The sequence below is a fragment of the Sminthopsis crassicaudata genome, chromosome 2, assembly GCF_048593235.1.
Source record: "Sminthopsis crassicaudata isolate SCR6 chromosome 2, ASM4859323v1, whole genome shotgun sequence".
Lineage (NCBI taxonomy): Eukaryota > Metazoa > Chordata > Mammalia > Dasyuromorphia > Dasyuridae > Sminthopsis > Sminthopsis crassicaudata.
The window spans coordinates 271,856,797-271,881,590 of NC_133618.1; the positions used below are offsets into that span (position 1 = coordinate 271,856,797).

At 37.8% G+C, this 24,794-nt stretch overlaps 1 protein-coding gene across 6 annotated transcripts in view; it reads left to right on the top strand.

Annotated features, from left to right (window-relative positions):
* MAPKBP1 (mitogen-activated protein kinase binding protein 1) overlaps positions 1-24,794 on the top strand; it is a 74,815-nt gene that overhangs the window by 13,957 nt on the left and 36,064 nt on the right. For 5 of the 6 annotated variants that reach the window (XM_074289355.1, XM_074289354.1, XM_074289359.1 and 2 more), the window contains exon 3: positions 14,590-14,681. The exons of the other annotated variant lie outside the window; for it this stretch is intronic. In XM_074289355.1, the coding sequence (XP_074145456.1) occupies positions 14,590-14,681 (92 nt within the window). The remainder of the gene's footprint in view (positions 1-14,589; positions 14,682-24,794) is intronic. 6 annotated transcript variants of the gene reach the window in all.

A 24,794-nucleotide genomic window follows, 5' to 3' on the forward strand; every position in this document is an offset into this window, starting at 1 on the left:
AGGGGAGATAGGGCACATTCACAGCTTTCTACAGTCCAAGGTAACACAGATTATTTCTCTGAAAAGATGGGTGGAGAGGAAGGAGAGAGATTAGATTAGATTCTTTTGAATGTGGTTCATTCAATACATCCACAAGTACTTATTATGTATCAAGCATTATGATAGGCACTGGGGTTACACTCAAAAATGAAATAGTTCTTGCCCTTGAGGAACTTGTTTTCCATTAAGGGAAGACAAACAGATAAGTGTACAAAGTAAATATGAAGTAGTTTTTAGGGGAACTAAGAGTTGTAGGCAGAGATAGTAGGGAAGATAATTCCATTTGTAGGGATTGGCATAGTACAATCAATGTTTTTGAAAACCTTTTTTAATTTAAAAAAAATTGTTGCTTAGCACATTTTTCATTTTTAAAATCTACATAAATAATTTTAGTTCTTTTTATTTATTATGGTGGTCTTATTATTTGGGATCATTTGTCTAGCCATTTCATTTTGTAGTTGAGGGAATGGAGAGTTAAAAGAAGTTAATGTATATGCATTGGAATTCTGAGATTTTAACCCCCTCTCTGCCCTCATAGAGGGAGAGGAAAATAGAGTAGCAGATGGTACTAATCTTTGCACATTGATGAGCTTGAGTTTGGAGATCTTGAGAGAGGAAAAGTCAAAGCTCCAACAGGCTGGATTGAAAATTTCTTTGGGAAAAAAAAAGAAAACTTCCTTGATCTGAAACAGGGATGGCAAGCCTGAGGTGGGTGACTCTCACGGATCACTAGAAAGCCTCTGAGCACTCCCATTGCTCTTGGCTACTGGGGGATTTTCACATAGAGCACTGCCATCATGAATGCTTACCTCCTTCCTCTCAGAGAGGGTCTTAGGTTTTCTTCCTGTTTCATCAAATTCTAATGAGATTGTAGGATATGAATGCCTTGGGCTGCAGGCAAATGGAGGTGAGGAAAAGTCCATCAATTGGCTGGCTGAACAAATTGTAGTATATGAATGCAGTAGATTATATGACTTGATGAAGAATACAAAGAGTTCAGAGAAATTAGGGCAGGCTCATATAACAGGCTGAGCAGCTGGGTGCCACATGGATGGCGTGCTAAGCCCTGACTCTGGGAAGACCTGAGTTCAAATATGACCTCAGACATTTACTAGTTGTGTGACCCTGGGCAAGTCACTTCACCCTATTTGCCTTGGTTTCTTCATTTGTTAAATGAGCTGGAGAAGGAAATGGCAAACCATTCACAGTATCTTGGTCAAAGAAATTCCAAATGGGTCACAAAGAGGACCTTCCTCCTCTTAAATAGCTTTAAAGCCATTGCAGAGCAGCACTGACCCCCAAAATGCAAGAAGCTTGGCATAAGCAGCACTGAAATGGGAGGTGGAGGGAGTAGAACTCTTTAACAGAAAGATAGCAGCAATGTAGTAATAGTCTCCTGAGGGAATGACCGAATATGGAAGGGAATGAAGACCAGAAATCCCAGGCTTTACTCCCCACCTCCACTCTTTGGAAGGACTGAGGCTGGATATTAATGATCTGGTCCATGTGGTAGATGATAGGTGCCCAAATCCTTCTAGTTCACAGTGGATTTGTGATATAAAAATGGTGACAGTGAGCAGGTGAAGAAAAGGAGTATCAAGAACATCATGTCTACAGGACGGTTGAGTCATTCATCCTGATAGTGGTAAGATATCTGAGGGCAATATTCTCTTGCATTATAGCTTGTTCTATTGTCTGGAGTGATCTTGACAATTTCCCTGTGCTACTTCCTCCATTCCCCCAAGTTCCCTTACTTGCCCCACAATCAGAATTTCCCTTCCTTGGGAGTCCCTATTTGCAGTCAATGCAGAAAGCAGGAATATGGAAATGGAATACTAAATCTTTGTCCATTTGGAGGCCTCTGCTGAGAGACTACTCCATTTCTTCTGGGGAGAATTTTGCCTTTTCTCTATTATCAGAAAGCTAACCGCTGACACAAATTATTCCAATTTCTTCTGTAGCTTCTGTTGGGTATGTGGAAAAGTTAGTGTTTGGTGCTCCTCAAAATGGGTTAAATCTCTTCTAAACTAACCACCCTTCCTGCTCCAGCAACTCCCACAAACATAAAGCCCACAGAGGATGTGGAAGTACAGATAACAAGCAGTTTCAACAAAATCAACATATTTGACATCAAGAGAATTATGGAGACTGAATGTGCATCAAAGTATAATATCTTCACCTTTTTTTGTTTGTGTGCTTTTTCTTTTTCCTGGTCTGATATTCTTGTATATCATATATTGAAATATGTTTAAAAGTATTGTACATGTTTAACCTATATGAGATCATTTGCTATCTTAGGGAAGGAGGGAGAGAGAAAAACTTGGAACACAAAATCTTACAAAAATGAATGTTGAAACCTATCTTTACAAGTATTTGGAAAAATAAAATACTTTTGAGAAAAAAACAAACAAATATATTCAAGTCTCACAGTGTACACACTAATTCACAAATCTGTAGTGGTTCCCTGCTTCTGTTAAGAAGAGAAATGGATGCGTTTTCTTAAGTTCCCTGGGGCCAATCTTGGTCATTATAAAGTTTTTATGGTTCATTTGTGTTTTGTTCTTCCTTTTTTTATATTGTTGTCATTGTGTATGTCATTTTCCTAGTTCTGCTTGCTTCAGCCTTCTCAGTTTCACATCAATTCTGATGTGAAAGTGATAGTACATTAGGATATAGTTTGTTCAGCTATTTCTCAGTCGATGGGCATCTATTTTATTTCTAGTCCTTCACTATCACAAAAAAAGTGTTACTATGATTATAAACTCTTTTCTTTGCCTTTTGATCTCTGAAGCAATGACATCTTTAGTCAGTTTTTAAACTTTAATTTCATGTTGGAGGGGACATGGGAAAACTGGGACACTAATACATTATTGATGGAGTTGTGGACAGATCCAACCATTCTGGAAAGCAATCTGGAACTATGCTCAAAAAATTATCAAACTATGCATACCCTTTGACCTAGCAGTGTTTCTTTTGGGCTTATATCCCAAAGAGATTCTAAAGGAATTAAAGGGCCCCATATGTGCAAAAATGTTTATGGAAGACCTTTTTGTAGTGGCAAGAAATTGCATGTTCATCAGTTAGAGAATGGCTGAATAAGTTGTGCTATATGAATACTGTGGAATACTATTGTTCTATAAGAAACAGTCAGGAGGATGGTTTTAGAAAGGCCTGGAAAGCCTTACATAAACTGATAAGTGAAATGAGCATATTAGTGTACACAGCAACAAGAAGATTATACAATCCTGGCTCTTTCCAACAATGAGATGATTGAGGCCAGTTCCAATGATCTTGTGATTAAGGGAGCCATCTACACCCAAAGAGAGGACTGTGGGGACTGAGTGTGGATCACAACATAACATTCTCATTCTTTTTGTTGTTCAGTTGCATTTTGTTTTCTTACTCATTTACTTTTTTTTTTTTTAATCTGATTTTTCTTGTGCAACAAGAGAATTGTATAAACATGTCTATACATATTGGATTTGACATATATTTTAACATGTTTAACATGTACTGGATTGCTTGCCATCTAGGGGAGGGGATGGGGGGAAGGAGGAGAAAATCTGAAACACAAGGCTATGCGAGGGTCAATGTTGTCAAATTGTCTATGCATATGTTTTGAAAATAAAAAGCTTTAAAAATTTAAAAAAACAAACAAAACTTAATTTCAAATTATTTTCTGGTATGTCTGGATCATTTCACAGCTTCACTATCAATGACTCATGTGCCTGTCTTCTCCAACATTGATTTTTGTTCCCTGCAAGAGTGTGAGGTGAAATCTTAGATATATTTTGATTTGAATTTATTATAATTCATGATTTGGAGTCCTATTTTATATGCTTGGTTATAGTTTAAAATTTTTTGTGAATTCTGGCATTTTGAAGAAAGTAACATAAGATTATCAATCTTCCATTTTAAGGCCAACTTAACAAATAGGTGAAGTTGGGTCTATATGGTATGATTTAATGGACACTGAGAAGAGTTCTTACCTACTTCCAAAAAACATTTGGTCCACTGCCTTACTGAAATCATACTTTTAAAACCTAAGATGTAGAGGGCAGTTTGCTGATGTAGTGGATAGAACAAAAGCCCCTGAGTCAGGGGGAACCTCAATTCACATTCAGCCTCAGACCTGGGCTAGTCACTTAACCCGGATTGCTCCAGTATCTTATAAAAGCTAATTTTGTTAAGTGACAAGCAGGGAGGACTTGAAAGCTGATTGGCTGAAGAAGAAAGTGATCTAGGATAAAGAAAAGACCCCACCCAAACAACACAGCTTTTAGGGTTACAGAGAGATATCTAGAAATCTTGTTTTCTCCCTCCCAATAATTGTAGGAAAGGAATCAGGGATGAGACTACTGCTAGTACACTACTATCTGTACTTCACAATTCTTGAGTTCCATATTCATGGGTAAATAGAGGAGATTCTTGTCACTTATCAGTTGCCCAGTTTCTTATTTCACTCATTTCTTTTCCAGATGGGTACTGGTATTTATATTACAACCTAGTCTTTTAGCTAGTTTCTCTTTTTGATACTCCTACTCCTTTTTCTCTTCCATTGGTATACAAAATCTGATTCTCCAGCTTGAGACAATATAATATTCATTACCATGGAAACTACTGTCAGCAGTCCAAGTTAGTCTGGTGAGCTCCTCCAATATGGGCACAGTGTGGGTGAGCTCTAATCACATGTGTGGCATTGAAGAACATAGGCCCTTTCCATTCTCTTGCCTTGAAATTTCAGCCTCTTTTTAATGGGGAGATGAAGTACTTAGCTATTCCCTTAGGCAGCTTTAGCTGCCTAAATAAGAATGCTTATTCCTGAATTATGTCTTGTAGAACTGTGTTATTTCTGCCTTGTGTCTCCTCCTTTTGCCATGACTCTTAAGGTGACCCTGGCTGCCCAATTGTTTTTTTAGGACTCTGAGACAGATTAGTGGCATTAAAGCACTTGATCTCTCCTGCTTCATACTGTGGAGATTGCTTAGGAAGTATACCCTTGATAGAAATACTCTTGTACTTCCTCTGTGGGCATGGGTACCCTTGAGTGAGGTAGTGAGTGTTGTATTCTCTTCCTAAGGCCAGGTAAAAACTTTGATTTGATTTCTTAGAACTGGTATAAAAATGAAATAAATTCTTTTTATTTCTTTGTATCCTTAGGGACTTATTGTCTAGATCAGAACTTCTTAAAATTTTCCCCCCTGTGACCTCTTTTCATCCGAGAAAGTTTTATATGACCCTGGACATAGAGATATATAAAATAGGTATACAAATCAAACATTTACTGATAATAAAGCAAACTTTGCAACTCCCATATTCAGTATAAGATCCCATGAGGCCACATTTTAACAAGCTAGAGCATTGTTCTCCAGAATGGGGGCTCACATGACCCTATCTATTATCAATCAATGGGAGAATGGGAATGAATTAACCACCCTGCCTGTGACAGCCAGTCCTGGGCCTTGTTCTCCAAATAACCATATTCCCTTGCTGTTCCCTTTTTGGTGGTTGTGCAACCCCCAATTTTTCTCTTTCTGTCCTGTTGGGAACCCCTCAGGGCAAGTATAACCTAAGTTGTGTACCTGAACTAGCACTGAGCCACTGCTGTTCATCTTCTTCCCAGAGTAGACATCATCTCAGATCCTAGAGCCACATCAGGAGTCCATTGACTGACTCTATTTTGGGGGCAAATGGCCAGTTAGTGAGAACTTCCCACCCCTTTTTATTTTAAGTTGGATAGAGTAAGTTGAACCAGATGAATGGGAAAGGAGGTGTTTTAGTGCAGTGGTGTCATATTCAAATAGAAACAGATCTCTGTTGGCCACATATTGACTTTAAAAAGCCCCACAAATTTAACATTATCAATTTTGCATAATCTCCCAATTTCATTTTAATTTGACTTTGCCACAGAGTTTTGCATGAGTTTGATCCTCTGGCTTAGTGAATAGAGAGCAATATTTGGAGTCAGGAAAATTTGAATTCAAATTTTACTTCTGACATTTACTATCTGAGTTAACTCTGAGCAAGTCACTTAACTTCTCTTGGTCTCAGAGTTGAATTCAGTGGTCTCCAAGATCTACCAATTTTAAATTTGTAATCCAGTGATTGGACTGCAGTCTGCATCACAGATCTCATTATATTATCTTTCCCCTGCAAACCCATTCCTCTTCCAAACTTAAGATCCTTTCTTACTATCTTTAGAAACATTATTCCATTCAACCAGTTCATGACCTTGTTGTGACCTCCCTTACATTAACATCTACATCTTTGTCCTTTTTTTTTCTACTTTTGTAGCTGCCACAGGAGTTCAGGCCCTTATAAACTCTCCTAGATTTTGGTAATAGTCTCTTAATAATTTGATTCTCTGATTGTCTCACCAATTCATATCCACACAATTGCCAAAGTAAATGGTTTTTTAAGTCCAGAGACCTTCATTAAATTATTCTTTTACTAATTTATATTTTTGCTTTATTATATAAATTACAGCATAGTAGCATGTATGTTATTTATAAATAAGTAAATGTATAATTAAGAGTTTACATTTATATACCTTTTTAAGGTTGGAAATTTCTGGTCTAGATACTCTCTAAGGTCATCTTTTGGAGAAGCTGAGGATATCCTAATCTTCCTAGCAGAGGAGACTGACTTAATTCCAAGTAATTGGACTATAAAATGGGGAGCTTAATATTTGTCTTGTTTGGGATTGTTGGTATCAGAGATTTCTCTTGCTATAAAGAAAGAAAAGCTATCAATCAATGTGAAGCCAAGCAAAGAAAAAGACCTTTCTATATGTGTTGATGTACATCTGATCCACCTTTATTGCATTTGGATCTAGAAGTCTGGAAACCTCTCTAAAGAGCTGGAATTAGTGAATTTAAAGCAGGAACCTCTGACAGTCCCTGATCTGTAAGTGAATACTGCCCTAGAAAGACCTAGTTATTCTTAACCTGAGGGAAGGGAGAGAAAGGAAAAGTGAGTTCTGCCTTGGGCAGGTCTCTGACATGTTTGTGTAAGGAAATAGCCAACCACAGTTTGGCTGGCAGTGACTTGTATCTCAGGTATTTATAATTTGGTTTGGGGGGAAGGGAGGGAGAAGGGCTGAGAAATAGAGGGAGGAGGAACAAGGAACCTGTATTGTCACAGCAGCTATTGCAGAGAATAGCTCCCACCAGATGCTGGTTTTTCCTCACTCACTCCTGCTAATGCGTATGAATTCTGTAGCTCATCCATTCCCCGGTGATCTTGGCCTTTTGTGGGCTTTAATTTTCACTAAGTCTTAGAGGAAAAACTGCTTCCATAATATTACAGATTTCTTCTGTGACCCCTTGCCCAAGATGAGGGAAGCAATTTGGTTTAGTCTTTACTTTTTGACTGTTGGAATGATTAGGGGTTAGTGGACCAGAAAGTCATTGCTGAGAATTTTTCTTGGCTTATGTTTAGGAATCTGCAGAAATGCTCAGGTCTTGGGATCTCCTAGAATCATAGGATCAACTTTATTTGAAATTATTGATGAGTTTGAACTCTAAATATCATCTTTATTTTACTCTTTTGACTTCCTTGACATCTCTACAGTATTTAGCTCTGTTGACCATCCCTCCTCACCTACTAGAACCTTTTTTTCCTTTTTTTATATCATTAGCTAGCCTGATTGTTTTCCTACTTTTGAGTACTTTGTTTCTTATACTGATTCTTTTTGTCCTGCCTGCCCCCCAAATATAATTTAGCAAGGTCCTACCCTTTTTTCTTTCTTTACCATATTTCTCCTAGCTTACTGAGTCAATCTCACCTCAGTGTAGGTAACTCAGATTTTTATCTTTAACTCTAACTTCCCTTAAAAGCTCCAATCCCACAGTTTCAACAGTATGCTTGAATGGTGCACCTTGATGCACCAAAACCTCAGGCTCAGCATCATCTCTGCAAAACCATCTCTTACTTCTGACTCCCAGTGCTATCATTCTTCTAATTACTTGGGCTAAAAGCTAATTCCCTGCCCTTTCCCCCAGACCACTCAGGCCCCAAGTTCTTTCCTTTGTACCTCCATGTTTCTTTAATATTTTCTTTTTCTTCATTTCTGTCTTCTGTGACCCTCATTATTTCATGCTGCAGTAACAAGTAACTAAATTTTATTTCCTTGTCTCCAGCCTTATCCCAGTTTAATTATTTTGTTTTTGTTTCATCCATACGTGTAATTTCAATGGTTGTAGGACTCCCTTCCCCATCTGGAATACTGAAAGATTAAATGGCTAGACTATGATCACCCTGCTAGAATGTCAGATGGAGACTGAAACCTAGTTTTTCTGACACAAGATAAGTCTTCTTTTCACTACATCATGTTGTTTCTCCTCAGATTAATTTTCTTAAAACACAGGTCTGCCCATGTCATTTTGTTGCTCAAAAGCTTGCTTTTTTTTTTTTTTTTTTTTTTTTTTTTTTTTTTTTGCCTACAAAGTGAAATTCAAACCTCTCTGCCTAGAATGGAGGCTTTCCATAGTTTAACCCCATTTTGGCTCTAGTCTGATGATGTATTATTTCCTTTTGCCCCAGCCAGATGCCACTGCTGGCTATGCCTTAAATGTTCCTTGTTTTCTTCACATGCTCTATACTTTCTTATCTTTTTTGGCTTTGCTTCAGTATTTTGGAATCCCCTTCTGCTGCTTCTTTTACCTGTCAGCCTTAAAGACCTGATCCCAAATCTACCTTTTCCTTTAAGCCTTTCATCAACATATATGAGTCTTCATTTCATAGAACCCCTAGGGCACTTTAGACATTTCTTTTAAAAAATTTATTGATAGTTTTTTTATATTACTGACATTTCCCAATGTTGACCCTTCCCACAAAATCCTCCCTTGCTACAAGGGAGGATTGTGCTCTCTCTGACTCTCTCTGTGTCTCTGTCTCTGTCTCTCTCTGTCTCTCTGTCTCTGTCTCTGTCTCTGTCTCTCTCCCCCCCTCCCTCTCCCTCCTTTCCTCCCTTTCTCTCTCTGTATTTTTCTCTCTCTTCTTTCTTTCTTCTCCTCTTTCCCTCCCCCCCCTCTTTCTTTCTGTCTCTGTCTGTCTCTGTCTCTCTCTCAACACATTCACAGCATATGTAGCAATTGTCACATGCATAATCTAAGGGGAGAGAAGATATATTCCACCAGCTGTTCTTTGGAAGCAGTAAGGTTTATTTCTTTTCCTTTTGGTTCAGCTGTTTCTTGGTCTTATTTTTATTTACATTATTGTAGTCATTTTATATATTTTTCTAATTCCACTTTCTTCATTCTGTGTTCACTGTATCCACATCTAATCATGTTTCTCTAGATTCTTCATATTTGCTTTTTATTATGGTACAATAGTATTGAATAATATTCATATTCCAGAATTTGTTTAGACACTCCCCATTTTGTTTCTAGTTTTTTTCCCGCCACAAAAGGTGCTACTATGAACATTGGGTATGTATGAGGTCTTTCTTTTAGTCTTTAACTCATATGTCTAGTAGTTGGTTACTCTGTGCCTCTCTAATAACTCATATTATGTATTACTTTGATTATTTGTGTACTTTCTCTGTCCTGCTAGATGATAAATTCCTTGAGGGCAGAGGCCATATTTCAGATTCATCTTTTTTTCCTTGTGTTACAGTGCCTTGTACACATTGGGGAGGTATTTAATAAATATTTGAACTAGTGTCCTTTTTTTGTTATCTCTTAGCTGCCTGTTTTTCTCCTCCTTCCACTCTAGCTAGGGACTACACAGCCTTTATATTTTCAATGCATACTTTACATTATGCTTTCTATATACATTGGAGGTTTGAACTGCTTTGAACATATTTTGTTATATCATTAGGGGATGGGAGGCTTTTTCTCCTCCCCCCCCCCCCCCTTAATGGCATACTGTGAAGACTGGTGGAGAACATGGTCCAGTTGACATTGTGTGAGGGATGTTGGCGTCACTGTCTTGTGTTTGTGGTAATTCTGCTATCTGGCAGCTTGGTTGCAGAGGGAAGTTGACACCTGTTTCGGTGTGAGTGTAGGCTTTCCCCATCACAGGACATTACACCTACAAAAGCTTGGGCTGTACCTGTTTTGTTCTCCATAATGTGGAGCTCAACCCTGCATAAATAAGAGGGATCATCAGCAGGTGGTAAGTGGCTCCTTTTTTAGTTGTGAGCCTCTGCCTCTGCAGTGAATACTGTTGTTAGAATTTAAAATAAAACCAAGAAAACACTTGGCTGCCTGAAGCACCTGTTCTCCGTGGACTTCTATGCTATTAAATGCATTTGCTCCTCTTTTGGTGGGAGCTACATTTCAAAGACTATGGTAGTAAAGTCTTTGTGCCTGAAGTTTCATTCAGGCATTAGTTTTTAGGCCCTGACTTAGGTTAGCAGACATTCTTCACATATTTCTACCTCTGCCCGTCCCTGGCTTGTTTTCCTCACTCCCAAAACTATTCTTTTAATTAATTCATCCACAAATTATTTCTTAAGTGCCTGTTATATATACCAGGCACAGTGATAGGTACTAGAGCTACGAAGACAAAAATGAAACAAGCAAGCATGGTTCAGGAGCTTACATTCCACTGGGGGTGAGGAGAGTAAGTATAGAATATGTGTAAAATGGATATAGACATTTTGGGGGTGGGAATTTAGAATATGTATGGTCCCTGTGGAAGATGGTACCTCAGGTGATCTTTGAAAGAAGCTAATGTTTCTATAAAGTGAATGGAATCATTTATTCTAGGCATTGGGCTATAGCCTTCACAACAGTGCAGAGTTGTACAAACATCCTTGTATTCTCTCTGGTTCTTTTCTGCCCTGCTCCTTGTGCCCCATCTTCCATCCTAGACTTAGAGGAGCTAAGTCACTGTTGGGCTCTGTACTCTCATGGATCACAGTTCTTATCTTAACCCTGGCCAAACAGAAAGGTACACTCTCTCCCATTCCACTCCATGTACACCTCTAGCTTGGAGAACTGTAATAATCAAATCAACAGCACCATTGCCTCTAGGATGGGAGTGTCTGTCAGTACATTACTTTACTGTTCTACTTACCTAACTCCCTTCACTGGCCAGTTTTCTCTCCTATTAGAATATAAACACTTGGAGAACAAAACCTCTTTTTGCTTTTGTATTTGTTTCTTCTGCACTCAGCTGTGCTTGGCACTTAGTAGGCACTTAATTAATATTTTTTATTCTTCCATTCCATTCCTTCATCTCAACAATAAGTGGGTCATGAATCCTAGATTGCATGAACGAGTAAGCTTAGAAAGGATACATTGGAAACAGATTGTAAAAGGCTTTCAAAGCAGAGGAGTCTATATTTTATTCTAAAGACAGTGGAGAGCCACTGAAGCAGGAAGGAAACATGGACTGGTGGTGTAGGGATGTCAGCCTGACAGTTGTGTAGATTGGAAAGGGAAAAGAGTGGATGCAGGGAGAACATAAAGTGTGTTGCAGTAGTTGAGGAAAGTGGTCATGATGGGGCAAAAAAGAAAAGTTTAGGCCTAAAAACACTTATCTGTGTGACCTTTGGCAAGTCACTTAACCCCAATTGCCTCAAAAAACAAAAACAAAAACAAAAACAAAACAAAATTGAGCAGGAGCCTCAGGACATCAGTTGCTCTGAAAAGTCCAATCCAAACCTCCCTGCAAATAGGAAGCTTGTTTGAGTTAAGAACATACAATAAAAGGCAGCTGATGCTTCTGAATTTGATTTCCCTACCCTTCCCCCTCCATACCACCAAGGGAAATAACTTTGCCTTCTTTTCCCCTCATAAAAGACAGCCAGAAATCCAGAGAAACAAACAAACAAACAAAAAAAACCAAACCCAAACTCTACAAGCCCTTTGAAAATGAATCAGACTCTTGCCTACCAGGGCTTTCCCAGCCAGAAGCATGGTCCTCTATCCTTTAGCCATGGGAAGGAAAATGACTAAATCTGTAGGGCATTCAAGATTAGAGCCTGCCACTCCCTTTTGCTTTTTGGAAGAGGTTGTAGTGCTCTTTGGGCCTAAATAATACCAATACTTTTTTTCTTTCAAGACATTGAAGAAGTTTGGATTTGGAGCGCTAACCAACAAATCCAAAATAGTCCTAAAATTATTTCCAGATTAAAATGCGTCTCTAGACCCACCAAAAAACTCTTTAAGGGAGTAGGATGCCTCAAAACAAACACTATCCCTTTCTTCAGACCAGTCTCATAAAAACCCTGAATTGTCTCCATAGAATTGCAACTAAAAAGCCTTGTGTTATAAAGTTGTGTTCAACTCTTCGACCCATTTAGGGTTTTCTTTGGCAAAGATACTGGAGTGATTTGCCATTTCCTTCTCCAACACATTTTACATCTGAGGAAACTGAGGCTAACAGGGTTAAGTGACTTGCCCAGGGTTACACAGGTGTCAAAGGCCTGATGTGAACTTATGGAAATGAGTTTTCCTGACTCTAGGTCCAGTGCTTTATCAGACACTGTGCCACCTAGCAGGAACAGACTAGTTTGAGTTGAATTCAAAAGATATAGTCAAAATATCAGGCCCCAGTTCATTCAAATAATAAACTCCTAGAAAAGATTATTTTCAATTATCATTATTCACATTCATACTACATATTTCCATTGGAAATATCAAATTTATGTTTTATATAATTCTCACTTCAAATGTGAATTGAATACATATGATTACTTCAGAGGGAATTCGTGATTACACTAATTGGGGCCTAATTGTATCTCTTCCCTAAATCGGCCACTTGGTTTAGTAGGAAATCTCTTGAGTGTGTCTTTCTGTGTGGTTGTTCTGGACTTAATTCCTGAAGGAAGAGTTTGGCATTCTTCCAGTATAGGGAGGTTAGGCAGGGGTCAGATAAGCAACCATAGCCTATGAGCCAAATCAGCCCTGCCCCAGCAAACTAAGAATGGTTTTTACATTTATAAATAAAGTTTTATTGTATTTTCAAATGTGAAAATTATTCTTAACTTTCAGATTTACAAAATGCAGGTCTTGTAGTTTGCTAGCCCTTTGGTTAAAGCCCATAGAACTGCAGCATCAGCTGAATTTTCCCATTGACACAAATTTTGAACTCTGGACAATACCTCATTTGAGAGGGAGCGCAGAATAAGAAGTAACCAGGGTTTGAAATAGGCTCAGTTCAAAGGAGGAGAAACTACCAAGAATGTTTGGAAAAAGCCAAAGAACTTTTATTCCACTAAGGAATGTCAGTTCCTTATTTAGGCTAGTCCCTCTAAACTTGTCAGATGGGCATTGAAGTCTCCTAGCTAAAGCCTGAAGTGTCTGTCAGTACCTGCTTGATAGTTCCCTACCTAAAGTACTCATTGCCAAAAGATATACATTGGCTTGTATTCTGGCTTACACTTTGTGGAAACTCAAGGGTCTCTTTTCTATATGATTCTGGATTGAACCAGTTTTGGGGGATTTATTCCTGTACTGTGTGGTTAGTAAAGAGAGTTCCCAATACACATTATCTCTGTTATGAGATTCAAATCAAATTCCAATCAGGACTGCTTGAATCTATAAATTGGGGCAGATCATGGGGGGAGAAACATCCTAATGCCTTTTGAGACTCTCTGGGACTTGGAAATAACCCTGTGGTGGTAAGGCACAGCTCCCCCAAAGTGTTTGTGGTTCCTACCACACATGTCCTTGATTTGGTTTTTTTCATATTATGATAACCTAAACCTTCAGCATTCCAATTCTACAGTTTCACACATTAGAGAAAGGTGTCAAGCAGCTGAACACTTCTTTCTGTCATGCCTTTGTTAGATTGAGTGAGGCAATATTACTGAGTAGAGCCACAGATAGTAACCCAGACAGAGCTAAAATATGAGTCCAGTGGGCAGGGGCAACTTGTGAAGTAGAGATAGAAGCAAGAGAAATTTTAGTCATTGAACATAAGATAATAGCCTAGTTGATTGTAGCTGTAGTTATTGCATATTTGAGAGATGACCAGATGATTTTAGGAAAACAATGTGAATAATGATGATAGATCTGTTTGGCCTTTCTTTTGGGGGATCTTAAAGGATTTGACATATTTTTTCCTTGTTGTCTTTTGAGAGGAACAAGAATATAGTAGCTTAATAAAAATAACTAGTGTAATCAAGTACTTGTACCTAACAAAATACTTTATTAAGTAGGGTCTGTTTCAACCTCCTCAGCTTATTTTGTGTCCTGGACTGATAGACTTGTGATGTTTGTAGCCCTCTTATAAGGAATGATGAAATGAAGAGATGTGAACGTTACAATTTATAAATTCCAAGAAGCCTTGTAGTTCTTGGGCATTCTTTTCTTAGATTCAGGATACTGAAACACTGTTGTATTTTCTTCTTCTTCTTTCTTTCTTTCTTTCTTTCTTTTTTTTTTATTATTATAGCTTTTTATTTACAAGATATATGCATGGATAATTTTTCAGCATTGACAATTGCAAAACCTTTTGTTCTAATTTTTTCCCCTCCTTCCCACCACCCTCTGCCCCAGATGCCAAGTAGATCAATACATGTTAAATATAATAAAGTATTTGTTAAATACAATATATGTATACATGTCCATAATGTTGTATTTTCTTGATCAGGTAACCTTGGAGAAGGTGCTGGGAATAACAGTGTCTGGAGGCAGAGGACTGGCTTGTGATCCCCGGTCAGGTCTGGTTGCATACCCAGCTGGGTAAGTCACTGGGAAGGGGATCCCATAGCAAGGGAATTTCTAGCTATGGAACTAAAAGCCAGTTGAAAATAGGTATAGGTTTCTTGGTTTTTTGGAGGGAAGGAGTTAACAAGTAGTAGGAAAAGTATATTCAATTAAGACCTTTGCTTGACATTTTTTATAGCATTGATATAAGGGCAGGTGCACCTAAAGGGATAGTGGAAAGGTAGAGGTGAGAAAAGGAATGGGTGGCTTCTTTTTCATATTGTACAGTATGTAAAGTTTCTAAATCCTTGCCACTTTGAGAGTTGTCAGTGGCAGGGAAGGATAGCAAATTGGGCTGTGCCTGTTCTAGCCCATCTCACTTTTTCCTTTTCTTCAGAGGACCTGTGTATGTGGAACTAGAGCTTCTTCTTTAACATAGGACCCTCAGGAATTGTGTAGAAGTACAACCACATTGGTAACCCGCCCTTTTATTCTTTGTTGACTAGGAAAGAGTCTTAACTATTCTCACTGCCAACAGAAGAATGAAACGGTGAACAGTTGCTATAATTGCTATAGCCATTCTTTTAAATTTATTAATAGATGCATGATTTGTGTAGTTGTCTCTCAAGAGCCATTTCTTTCCTGTGCTGTCCATCTGTCAGATACTTGAGCAAGAGAACCGCAAATTAAAGGAGGTCCATTCTGTGGCAGGGTACTAAAGTATGCTTCTCAGTCTTTTCTCTGAGCTAATCTTTCTCCTTTCTCTTGTAGAAAGATCTATGTTAGCTTCTGTAGCTGTGTCTGAAGAAAGATATAAACAAGTCTTTTCATTGTTCAGAAACTGTGGCAGATGACCTTTGGAGTTGGAGAATCCCCTCTGGGATATCTCATGGGTATTCCACTCCTGATTTTTGTTTATTTGATAAACCTGGTTCTTTTTTTTCTTTGTTATTATTTGATGTGTAATGCAGGCAGGAAAAGCCATTTTCATAATGAGTTCTGTGTCCCTTCAGCCTGGGGAGTCCTACTCCACAGCCTCTTGCTTGCAATATTCCAAGGCCTTATGCCTGGAAGAGTGTGTATGGAGCCCCAGGAAAACTGTAGGCATTATCCTTCCACAAGGAGTACAAGGAACCCCAGGGTACCCTAATGGGGCCACCCTGCATTTGCTCCAGAATGGTTAATGTGAGTAAGCTCTGGGCAATGTCCTTGGCTTACACTTTGGCCTGTTGTCTTCCCAGAGCTAAAGCTGCTCCTTCTAAATTGTTTCTCACTATGGGTATTCGTTAGTACTATTTTAGACTAGAATCTACTTTCAACCCTTTGGAACCATTATTCTTCCTGATCTATTGGGATATAGAGAGAATACCAAATTGCCTGAGCAGGCTGTTTCTTTCTCTCCCTTTTTTGTCCCCCTATCTGCTGATCCTAACCCTTTCTCTTTCTTGCTTCCATTGCATTTATTTCAGTAGAAGCTAGATCAGGTATCCTAGAAACAAGAAGAGAAACAAAGCATAGTATATCCTCCCAGAGGCCTAGAAGCAAATATCAAACCAAAACAAAATCTGCTAAAAGGAAATGAAACAGCACAAGGAGTTAAGAGATTGGAGTAGAGGGATATAAAGCAGTCAGAAGTAGATTTAAGCTAATTGTTAGGCTGCTTTATATGGCTATTATCTCATTTTTTAAAAAATTGTTTGGAGACTCAGTTACATTGCTTTTGGCATTCCTCCAATATTTCCTTTTACTGTTTTAACTTTCTCTAGCAAACTTACCTCTTTGTTGCCATACTGTGTTCTCTTTGTTCATGGAAACTCAGAGGAGTGACCAGGTGTCTTCTCTGAATTCAGCTCAACAAACTGAATGTCTACAATGTTTAGATCCAAATCAGTTTCCCTTTTTCTGATTTACTGGATTCAAAGAGTTCAGAAGTTTTAGAGTTTAGTATGGATCCAATTCTTCTCTATTGCCATTAGGTTTGTAGAATTAATCTCCTTGGTCTTAGCACTTGATAATGATTGGGCCAGAATTTATTTGGAGCCTCCTAGAAATGTTTCTACTCCTAGCTATGTTTTGAAGGGACTGGGAGAGGTCCCAAAAAGAAGATAGCACGAGCCAGCATTTAGGAGGTTTCCAAATTATGTATATGTCAAGACAGAAATTTTTTTGTGTATCTGCAAGAATTTAGCACTTTTCGAGTCTGCTTTAAGCTATATTGTACTTGTGAGAATTCTAACACTGTAATTGTCATATCATTGGAGATCGGGGTCTGAGGGTCACTCTGTGAAGTATGAAGACAGAATCTTCTCTCTTTTTGGTTTTGATTTGATGTGTAGAACACAAAGAGGTAAATACTTTTTTTCTCTTTCCCATGGGGTGAGGGAGAGAGAATTATTATAATGAGTGCATAACTGGTTGTCAGGGCTTAAGGAGTTTTGTATACTGTTTAAAGTTTTTGGGTCATTGTAGTTAGAGGAATCATAAAGACTTGGACTAAAACTTCCTTCCTTCCTGGCTTCTTGAAGGCTGGATACCTGCAACAAGTATCTCTTAGCATGGATTTCTCCAAGTGTTGAACTGAAGAAAAGCTGCAGCTTTCTAGGCCCATCCCTAACATCTACTGTTATAAGTCTCTGGCTTGTAGAGGTCAGTATGGCAAGAGCAAAGACTAGAAATGGATGAACTCCATTAAGCTAAATTTAAAGGACAAGGAATAGAAGAAATTGGTAGGAAATGGGAGTGGGCTTTTGCTCAGGTTTATCTTGGACCTTAGAAGAATGAAGGACAGATTGGCTAAGATGACAGGAACAAATAATGATCAATGTTGGAGGGGATGTGGGAAAACTGGGACACTAATATGTTGTTGGTGGAGCTGTGAAAGAATCCGGCCATTCTGGAGAGCAATTTGGAACTATGCCCCAAAAGTTATCAAACTGTGCATACCTTTGATCCAGCAGTGCTACTATTGGGCTTATATCCCAAACAAATACTAAAGAAGGAAAAGGGACCTGTATGTGCCAAAATGTTTGTGGCAGCTCTTTTTGTAGTGGCTAGAAACTGGAAAATGAATGGATGTCCATCAATTGGAGAATGATTGGGTAAGTTATGGTCTATGAAGGTTATGGAATATTATTGTTCTGTAAGAAATGACCAGCAGGATGAATTCAGAAAGGTTTGGAGAGACTTACATGAACTGATGTTGAGTGAAATAAACAGAACCAGAAGATTGCTGTACACTTCAACAACAATGCTGTATGAAGATGTATTCTGATGGAAGTGGATATCTTCAATATAAAGAAGATCCAACTCACTTCCAGTTGATCAATGATGGACAGAAAAAACTAAACCCAGAGAAGGAATACTGGGAATTGAATGTAAAATATTAGCACTACTGTCTATCCACCCAGGTTACTTATACCTTCGGTATAAGTTGCACTTAAAGTGCAACAAGAAAATTGGATTTACACATATATATTGTATCTAGGTTATACTGTAATACATGTAAAATGTATGGGATTGCCTGTCATCTAGGGGAGGGAGGGGAAAATTTGGAAAAATGAATACAAGGGATAATGTTATAAAAAAATTACTCATACATATATACTGTCAAAAAATTATAATTATAAAATTAAAAAAAAATAAAGTTAAACCAACTTCAGTTGGATTAAAAACAATCAAAAAAAAAAAGAAGAAGAAGAAGAAGAAGAATGAAGGAGACAATGCATTTGCATTACTTATCTTTGAATTGCTTATATTACCCCAGAAGAATTTAGGTTCCTTGAGGACTCAGAGAGTTCAACTTTTTTTTTGGTTTGTCTTTGTTTTCTCCCTTAAAAAATTTTTTTGTACTTAAAACATCATCTAAAATGAACATTTCCTTATGTTCAGTGAAACAGAAAGAAAATTGTGTACAAAATGCAAATTTTTATTATGTATAAACTTGCTTTTCTTGTTAAATATGTAAGTTAAAATGCAGATTTCAAAGCTGTCTTGTTTGTGATTTCTTATTCTCTATTCATTTCTTTTTTTCTTTTTTTTTTCCCTGAGGCTGGAGTTAAATGACTTGCCCAGGGTCACACAGCTAGGAAGTGTTAAATGTCTGAGACCAGATTTGAACTCTGGTCCTCCTGAATTCAAGGCTGGTGCTCTATCCACTGTGCCACCTAGCTGCCCTTCTCTATTCATTTCAAAAACATGTTAGCCACCCTCTTTTTTCCCCCCTTTTTTTTATCAAGCCTGTCCTTAGCTTCCCTCTTCTAATGTAGTCTTTCTCCTTCTCAAATTGAGAAAAAAGACGAACAGACTTTTTGTAACAAATATGCATAGTTAAGCAAAACAGATTTTCCTATTGGCTATGTCTAAAAATGTATGTTTCATTCTACAACTTGTGTCTCTTTGTCAGGGGTAGCTGGAACGCTTTCATCAATATAAAACAGCTTTTTGAAGGAGGTAGCACTTGGTTTTTTTGGTTTTTTTAACATTATGTTAAATCCAATATGTATACATATTTATACAATTATCTTTATGCACAAGAAAAATTGGATTAAGAAGGGAAAAAAAACTGGGAAAGAAAACAAAATGCAAGCAAACAACAGAAAGAGTGAAAATGCCATGTGTTGTGGTTTACTCTCAGCTCCCATGGTCCTCTGGGTGTAGATGACTCTCTTTATCACTGAACAATTGGAATTGGTTTGAATTGTCTCATTGTTGAAGAGAGCCATGTTCTTCAGAATTGATCTTTGTACAGTCTTGTTGTTGCTGTATACAATGATCTCCTGGTTCTGCTTGTTTTTAGCATCAGTTCATGTAAGTCTCTCCAGGCCTCTCCGAAATCATCCTGCTGGTCGTTTCTTACAGAACAATAATATTTCATAACATTCATATACCATAACTTATTCAGCCATTCTCCAACTAATAGGCATCCATTCAGTTTCCAGTTTCTTGACACTACAAAAAGGGCTGCCACATTTTTGCACATGTGGGTTTTTTTCCAGGAGGTAGCACTTGAGCTGAGCTTTGAAAGGAAAAAGGGGACAAGCTGTGCAGAGATGGAATAGTGTGTACAGGGGATAGTAGGCTGGTAATAACCAAACCAATTTGTGTTCAGCATAGATAGTATAAAGAGGAGTAATATGCAGTGCATCTGGAAAGATAGGATGGATGTTATTTTTCCATATGAAGTATTGAAAGAAATTGATTCAAGGGACAGTGAAGTAAGAAGTGGATAGTCACCTCAGACCTCAGGAGGATCTAAATATAACATAACATAATATATATTATATGGCATATAATATATTATATATATATATATATATATATATATATATATATATATATATATATATATATATATATATATATATATAATATGTGATCCTGGGTAAGTTGCTTAGCCCCAGTTGCCTCAAAAACACACATGGATTCAGAGAAGCAACTGTGATTAATGTAATGAGTAATCATGAGCCTGGAAAACTGATGATGAAGCATACTTAATACTTAGCAAAAGGTGATAGACTGGAAGTATGGACTGAGACATACATTTTTCAGACACAGCCAATATATGAATTTGTTTTGCTTTAATAAACTTATTTGTTACAAAGAGAGTTTTTTTTTTTTGGGAAGAGAGGATTGAAAACGAGGAGAGATAGGGAAAGCATGATAATGATAGAAAATAAAAAGAAAGAAAAGAAAGGAAAAAAGTCAAATCTGTTCTCATAGAAGAAAAAAGAATTTGCTTAAGTATTAAGAATTTGCTTTGGGTCTGTAACCCAAAGAGATCATAAAAGGAAAAGGACCCATATGTGCAGAAATATCTGTAGCAATTCTTTTTGTAGTAGTAGGGAGCTGGAAATTGAGTGGATGCCCATAAGTTAGGATGTGGCTGAATAAGGTAGGTATGGTATAGTATGGTATGGTATGGTATGGTATGGTATGGTATGGTATGGTATGGTATGGTATCAACAATATGGAATGTTACTATTCCTTAAGAAATGATTGGCAGGATGATTGCAGTGAATAGAAGTGAAATGAATAGAATCAAGAGAACATTGTTCACAGCTACAAGAAGATATGTGATGATCAGCTCTTTACAATAGATTTGTGATGGAGAGAGCCATCTGCATCCAGAGAGAGGATTATGGAGACTGAATGTGGAGCACAATATAGTTTTTTTACCTTTGTTGTTGTTTGCTTTTTTTTCTTTCTCATTTTTCTTTTTGATCTGATTTTTCTTGTGCAAGATGATAAATTTGGAAATATGTTTAGAAGAATTATACATGTTAAATCTTATATTGTATTGCTTGTTGTCTACGTGAAGGACTATATAAGAAAAGAGGAGCTAAGGACAGTTTTGCCAAAAAGGGGAAAAAAAAGGTCACTAACATGTTTTTTGTTTGTTTTTGCTGAGACAGTTGGGATCAAGTGACTTGCCCAGGGTCACACAGCTAGGAAGTGTTAAGTGTCTGAGACCGGATTTGAACTCAGGTCCTCCTGACTTCAGGGCCAGTGCTTTATCCACTGTACCACTTAGCTGCTCCTCTAACATATTTTTTTGAAATGAACAGAGGCATGGAAGAAAAATCCAGAGCACAGGGTTTTGCAGGGGTGAGTGTGAAAACTCTTTTTGCATGTACTTTGAAAAATAAAAAGCTATTTTGTGTATATCTATATATATATATATATATATATATATATATATATAAAAGAATTAGCTTAGTGATAAATTCTTGATGTATTGGTCTTCAAGGATCATAAAGCATCAGTAATGTGCTGGACTATAAGAAAATACTTCAGTAATCTGAGATCTCATCGATATGGATAGCCTTACTACCAACACATTATACCTTCTCTACCATTCCATGTGTAGTCTTTGAAAATTGCAGTAGGTGAATAATGAATCATCTATGGCCAGCCTAAGGATGAGCCTCACCAAAATGGCTAGGTTAAGTTTTGGTTAAAAGGAAAAGATCTTATTACTAGCCCAGAATCAAATTTTTTCCAATATGCTAGTCTTGCCAGAGTGTTTTCTCTACTAAGAATAAAAACCAAGAGTCATTTGCATGCTTATAAAAAAACCCAAATCTGAAGTAGAGATTTGGTATAGGTTGTGATAGGGAAAATACAGAAATAAATAGGGATCAATATAACATGGTAATCTATCTTCAACAAACATAGATTCCTAAATTTAAATTTAGACAAATAAATGTAAATAAATAATTTACAGGAATTTATTGAGGAAAGTAGGGCCTGGAGTGGGCTAAGGATTTGTTCAGAGTCAGGGAATGAAAGGCAGGCACATTTGTGATTAAACCCAGGTACTCTTACTCTAAATCCAATGTGCTTAGAGAGAGTGTTAGTCTAGAGATAGAAGGTTTATTACTTTGCACCTACTCCTGGGGTGGTTGTAAGTACTACGTGAGATAATATTTTAAAGTGTTTCACAGGATTTGGCTCATGGTAAATGCTTAATAAATGTTTGTTTCTGGCCTTCTTCCTAACACTGACTTCATTTTTGAGCCTATTTTCATGGGTGTGATCCAGTTAAGTCCCAGCTACCCCATGGAGTACCGAAGGAAGTAATTAAAAGCAAGCTAGTTGTCACAGTATGTCAGGCTTGACTTGGACTCAGGAAGACCTGAGTTTGAATCATACCAGCCTTGTGATCCTGGACTTCATTTCATGTTACAAGATGAAGGCACAAGATTTAATGGTTTCTGAGACTCCTTTCAGCTTAAAATTTATAATATGAGGAATGAAGCTTCTTAGTTCTAATTTGCTGAAGGAAGATTTTGAATATAACTGGTTCTAGCATAAGTCCACAGTGCTCCTCCCCTTCCCTGCCAGTCCTACATCTGCCCCACTCTATCCCCCACTCCTACCCTCTAATTTGCCAATTTCCCCTAAAATATTTTCTTCCAGTTGGCTCAGCATCAGAGGAAGAAACAGATGAAATTAGGATTTGACTCTTCACCTACACATGGAGTTAGATTATTGAACTTCCTAGGAATCATTTGACTCTACTTTCCTATCACTGAGGGAAGGTAGTACATCTGAGAATATTGGCTTTCACATAATAGCAGGCCTGGGCCTGTCCATTGAGAGAATCCTGAGGAAAATTTTGCATAGTGGTTCCTAGTATCTGGCTTCAGGCCTGCAATATGTGATTCCTTTAAGAACTGAGACCAGAACTGCCAGAAGCCTGATGATTGGTATTGCAGGAATCAGGGATCTCTTCCTATCCTGGGGCTTCGTGAATAAAGCCTCAGCTTTTTAGGTTCTGTCCTCCTTGGAAAAGGAACCTAAGCCAACATTACTGGAGGAACAAGGGCTCATGTGAGGATGACTGCTTAAGTTTGGCAAGGTCAGGTAGATGTCATGGCTGAGGGCCAGAAATGATGCAAACTGGAACCACACCCTCCTTTCCTCTAACAGACTGAGGATATTGGTCAAAGGTCATCAAATAAAGTTTATTAAGCTCTTAGATCCGCATGAAGATGTGGAAGCACATTTAAGCTGCCATCAGGCAATTCCTCTTCTCATAGGAGGAAGTGAATAAGATGTTCTATGTGGGAAAAGGGACCTGCTAGAGGAGGAATAGATTCTTTGCCATATCATTCCTATATCTTTCTCCCAGTCTACAGAGTCACAGTCCTTGTGCCCTAGATTGAGAATATTTTAATGTGACCTCTATCTCTTTTTAAAGTGTTGTAAGGTCTGGAGATGAGAGCACATTGTAACTTAAAGATCAATCTGAACCGTTTATATGACTGTCGTTTTTCAGTCCCTCATGTACCTGTGAGGTCTCTCCTTCCCCTGCCTCGTCAGCATACAATTGAGTACGAGAGAAGGAAAGAAAGCATTATTTTTTCTTTTTTGGCCATCTCTTCTTTCCCTCACTCCGTTCCTCAACTACTTGTGATTTTTATATATAAACAAATCTGACCTATTTTCCTCCTTTGACTGTAGTTGGATACCAAAGGGGAATGAGGAAACCAACATGATTTTGAAATACTAGAAGCTTCTTCCACATGGAATAAGCATGTACATTTCTCCCTATGGGCCATATGGTGCCAGTGTGGAGACACTCAGTCTTAAATATATAGTTCAGAACCAACCTCACACTTTGACTATGTCACACAAGAACAAAAAACCAATATTTCTAAATTTTTCTGTTTAGTATGGCCTGATTTTACAAAAAGACAAAAAATTCTTTATGTTATTAGTCTAATAAGAGATGCACTAATTGCAGACCACTCTGGCCCAAGAGCTTTGCTGTGCAAATAAGTCTTCACTGGGGCCCCTTCTCTAAGGTTAAGTATGTGTCATTTTTATTAAATACTATTAAGTGCATATATGTAATTAAATTTTCATAACTCTGAATTATATCACATTAAGTCTTTGGTTCAAGTACTGGAATAAGAACCAGGATTCAAGGGGCAGCTAGATGGCACAGTGGATAGTTCACCAGCCTTGAAGTCAGGAGGACCTGAGTTCTAATCTGCCCTCAGACACTTATCACTTCCTAGCTGTGTGACCCTGGGCAAGTCACTTAACCCCAATTGCCTCAGGGGAAGAAAAAAAAAAAAACCAGGATTCAATATCTTGATCTGATAGCTCTAAAATCTAGTACTATTTTTGCTATATTTGACTGCCTCCATTATTTTGGATTAGAAGAGTTAGAGATTAAGGTGAGGAGTACTTGTTAGAAGATTGTAGGAGGTTTTTAGTGGCAGAGGTGGGTAAAGACTTTTTTTACTAGGATAGTGGGCATAATGAGAGATCTCATGGGCTTGAACTGATTTACTTGGAACTTGATATGACTTGATGTAATAGATAGGGATGCATTACAGATAACATTCACGTTTTGAATATGGGTAACAGTGAATAGTAGTAGATAGAAATAGTAAAGTCAGAAGACGTGAAGATTTTGGGGACAAGGACAAATTCTGATTTTGGAAGTGTTGAGTTTGTTACCAGTTAAACATCCTAATAGTGATGTCCTATAGGTTGTTAAGAGGTAAAAACCTAAAGCTTAGAAGAAAGATCAGGGATGCAGATAATAAATTTGAGAATGGTTCTTATGGTCTCCCTTCCTTAGCCCTAAATTATTTGAGAGACCCTTTCAGGGGTCTGTAGAGTCAAATCTTTTTT